This window comes from Ips typographus, linkage group LG2 (assembly GCF_016097725.1).
Source record: "Ips typographus isolate SLU linkage group LG2, UJ_Ityp_2.0, whole genome shotgun sequence".
In the NCBI taxonomy this organism is placed as follows: domain Eukaryota; kingdom Metazoa; phylum Arthropoda; class Insecta; order Coleoptera; family Curculionidae; genus Ips; species Ips typographus.
In genome coordinates this window covers 26128963-26133283 of record NC_138423.1, presented here as the reverse complement: position 1 = coordinate 26133283, position 4321 = coordinate 26128963, and the positions used below count along the sequence as shown (strand labels likewise).

The window sequence follows — 4321 nt, the reverse complement described above, 5'->3', positions numbered from 1 at the left end:
AAATCGCCTGTAAAACCCACTTGGAGTAAGAAAATGACTGTTTTAAACACATTTTTAGAATCCTCATTAAATTTCCTATCCAATAACCTAAAAAAACGCTTCAAAATTTAGTATAGTCAGACAGGAAAGTGGTGTCAAGGTTTCAACAGCCAGAAACACAATTTGAAAGGACAGTCAAGGACAAAATCGCCTGTAAAACCCACTTGGAGTAAGAAAATGACTGTTTTAAACACATTTTTAGAATCCTCATTAAATTTCCTATCCAATAACCTAAAAAAACGCTTCAAAATTTAGTATAGTCAGACAGGAAAGTGGTGTCAAGCTTTCAACAGCCAGAAACACAGTTTGAAAGTACAGTCAAGGACAAAATCGCCTGTAAAACCCACTTGGAGTAAGAAAATTACTGTTTTAAACACATTTTTAGAATCCACATTAAATTTCCTATCCAATAACCTGAAAAAACACTTCAAAATTTAGTTAAAATTTAACTCTTGATTGGAATTATTTTACAGTCCTTATCAGGGCTGAAAAGTATTGTGAAATAATTTTGAAAAATTGAAATTGATCATATGAAATATTATTTATATTTATATGAACCAAATCTATTATTTGTCACTGTTTTTATATTTTTTGCATATCACAGGTAACTCATACTTTGATTAAACATTTCTTTTATATTTTCTACTTTATTTGCAAATATTTTGCGTTTAATTTAATGAATAAGAAATTTAAAAAAATAATAATAAAAACACATCTTTTATGCATTTTTTTTTTTCAATAGGAATCTTTAGAAATCCCACTTTAATATCGTCTCGTAAATCACTGAATAAAGGTAATCGTTACGAGTATACATAAACCGGCGTATATGGTACGTTCTCGTCTTGATGCGAATTTATAGTCCAATATAAGGGACGACCTTCGTATAACCGAAGTGAGAAAAGGGCCGGCTTAATTCGTGAAACTTGGCAGGCGAGTGACCGGAAACTGGATGGCAGGTGAGATTATGAATGTTGAGTGCATTAACACTGTCCAGAAATCTGATGACCTGAGACTAATTATTTGAATTAATTCCCTTTGATGTTTGATCGTAAATCCCTGTCGCTTAATCGCAAACAAAACCCCCCCGTACATGTATTATTTACGAAATGGTAAAAAGGGCCTACGTCTCGCATTCCCTTGTAACTTGAAATTAGAGACACGTCCCACATTAAGGCGGGCAAAAACGGGTCCCGGATGTACATTTGGAAATTCAATGCGGAGAAAGATAAATTAAAATTGAGCTTTCTTTGCGACAGTCGGCTTTGTTTTCAAGTGAAACCACAATTTCATTTCTGATTCGAGGTTGTCCCGTTTGTGTTTTCTAGAATATATCAAGAATTCTAGTGTTTTTTTTTTGACTAGAAAATTGGCTGAATTTGAATGAAAAGTTCGTAAAGTCAACGCAAATTTCAGAGACACTTTGTAATAGAGCATACCGGAAATAGAGTCAAATTCTTGAAATAAGATTTGCTTTTGGTTATTGGTTTTTGGTCATCATTTTTGCTTTCAATGGAACACAACAATAAAAGTTGCCAAGATTTAGATTTAGTAACAGGTAAAAAAAAATTACAGGTTTTTAAATCTCTTAAAAAAAGGAATGTCAAAACTAACCAAACAATTTTGAGCATTAAACAAGTCTTTCCAATCTATGTTAGTCTCATGTTGTGTTTTTAGCAGTTTCCCTCCATTCCTCTCTATCTGACGTGCTTCTAACTGTGTCTTGGAAAGATTTTCCTGTAAACTGCTTCACCCGGTTTTGGAGAACGTCCTCTAGGTCGTGTTCCCTCTACCATCCCTTGGACCATAAGTTTTTCGAGATTGTCATCTTTCCTCCTGCTGACATGAGAATCAGTTGTTTAATTTTAATTGACAATCTGACTTGGATGTTAAGTTCTTCGAGTATGGATACGTTAGTCCAGGAAATCCTCAGTAGTCTTCTCCACACCCACATCTCAAACGCATCCAACTTGGCGATGTCTGTGGCTTTTAAGGTCCAGGATTCTGCTGCTTGTAGCGCAATTGGAAAAACAAGGATGTTTACTAATTTGCATTTTGTTGTGGTTGTTATATGCTGATCTTTCCAAATTTTGTTGAGTTTGGTCATGGTCGTTTTGGCAAGAGCTATCCTTATTCTGATTTCTTGACTTGATCTGCCATTTCTGCTGATGTGGCCACCTAGATAAGTTATTTCCTCCACGTTCTCGACATTTTTAATATTAGGCATTTCTTCCATGCTATAGGTGCAATCTATTAACACAAGTTTCGTTTTCTGACGGTTCAGTTGTATACCGAACTCCAAGCTCACTCTCTCAATAAGACTCGACAGTTCTTGCTCATCTTTGGCGATAAGTGTGGTGTCATCAGCGTAGCGGAGATTATCCATCCTTCTGTCACCTATGACAACTCCTCCTTCCCAGCCGTCCAAGGCTTTCCTTATGATACCTATATTCTCCATACAGGTGTGGTAAATCCAAAAGCGACCATAGGAAAACCGTGTAACGGACAGAGAAACGTAGGTAATTGCATGCGCGGGAGAAAGACAGAAAACGAAAAAAATATCAAGTAGGCCATATTTTTAGCGCGCTGTTGCCAAACGCCGTAGGTATTCAATACCCTCGACAAACTTACTTACGGCGTTTGGCAACAGCGCGCTAAAAATATGGCCTACTTGATATTTTTTTCGTTTTCTGTCTTTCTCCCGCGCATGCAATTACCTACGTTTCTCTGTCAGTTACACGGTTTTCCTATGGTCGCTTTTGGATTTACCACACCTGTATAACTCCGTTCATTTTGACAGCATAGTTGAAATTAGCAAAGTTGCAGCATTTTTTCATTACGTCAGTAATTCCATACGACCACGGCTCACAATCCCGGAAAACTTTCAAGCAGTTTGCAGTAATAATTTGCAAACACAACACAATAATAAAGTTCTGCTTAACAACTAGATTTTGACTGCATACGACACAAAATAGAATGTATTATTAACGATCCTGGAAAAAATTCTCAAAAACTAGAACGTGTTATGCACATTCATTCACCAGTCACTGCAAAAGAACATTTTCAACTTTCTTCAACTGACGCCACTTTGTTTCCCTCTACTTATCTGCATCCGGAAACTTTCGGCAGCAATGTTGGAAACTTTCGCTATTCCTCGCCGATTTTTTAAAGCTCTCGCAACGGAAAACTAAAATTTCTTCTGCTTTACAACTCCGGTGCAACTCGTTAGGCTGGCGAATAACACAAAAAAAAGTCCAGGAACTTTAATAACCGACTGTAATTCGGCAAAAGAGTCTCGCCGAACTTCCGAATTTCATTTCACACCGAAGACTTGTTTGTTTTCCAGGTTTTTTTGTCTAGTTTCAAGTTGGATAACCGCAATCCTGATCATCCGCTATCTTAATTAGAACGGAGTCGAAAAAGAAAGGAGCTTTGTTTGCTTGAGCATGACTTGAACGTTTATGAAAGGTTTTTTGTTTGGGCTGCTTGGCAAGGGAAGTTGAGCTCAAAACAAGATTTTTTGACAAAAATAATCATGTTACTACGCTAAACCTCGAACTTGGAATACTTGGGAAGAAAACTGGTTCTGTACTGCGATTTTTAGAGCTTTATACACAAACTGGGCAAAGTTTGTCAGTTTTGATATTAATAACACTTGTCACGTGGTACTGGAACACTATTTCCTTAGATAGTCACGTGACAGCTGTCAAAATAAAGGTCAAGAAGGTAAAAATCAAACGTCTTGCCTCGAATACTTGGAATACTTGGGAAGAAAACTGTTTCTGTACTGCGATTTTTAGAGCTTTATATACAAACTGGGCAAAGTTTGTCAGTTTTGATATTAATAACACTTGTCACGTGGTACTGAAACACTATTTCCTTAGATAGTCACGTGACAGCTGTCAAACTAATTGTCAGGAACCTATAACCTTGTTATTAAATTTCTGAAAAATTAATTTTTTAAAGTTTGATGTAGGTCATACACTTACGCAACACAGTGATGTAAAAAGGCTTTGAAATGTTAAATGTAATTCAATCATTATCTTCTCTAAAACAAAGTCCTATTAAACTGCAAAAAAAAACAAAGTGTAATCGTTGCCGGTTAAATCAAAATATAAATTTCGTTTTAGAGCCGGTTTTAGTTCCATTAAATTTACACTTAAAGTTATAAAGGCCGGATTTCACTGTCGGAATGCCGGCCCTAAATTAAGCCCGCGAAAATTCCTCGCTAATTGAAAAGTAAATAATTCCGTAGTCTCACTGCTCGTAAGCTCGGACTATAAGT

At 36.3% G+C, this 4321-nt stretch overlaps 1 protein-coding gene across 1 annotated transcript; it reads right to left on the bottom strand.

Annotated features, from left to right (window-relative positions):
- Window positions 1-1825: 1825 nt before the first annotated feature.
- Window positions 1826-2494, bottom strand: LOC145724647 (uncharacterized). The gene has a single exon (XM_081973002.1). The coding sequence runs from the start codon at window positions 2492-2494 to the stop codon at window positions 1826-1828; it is 669 nt and encodes a 222-aa protein (XP_081829128.1).
- Window positions 2495-4321: the final 1827 nt, after the last annotated feature.

Excerpts from the sequence above, each read along its gene's own strand:
- LOC145724647 (XM_081973002.1), bottom strand. The coding sequence starts at position 2,494 with ATGGAGAATATAGGTATCATAAGGAAAGCCTTGGACGGCTGGGAAGGA.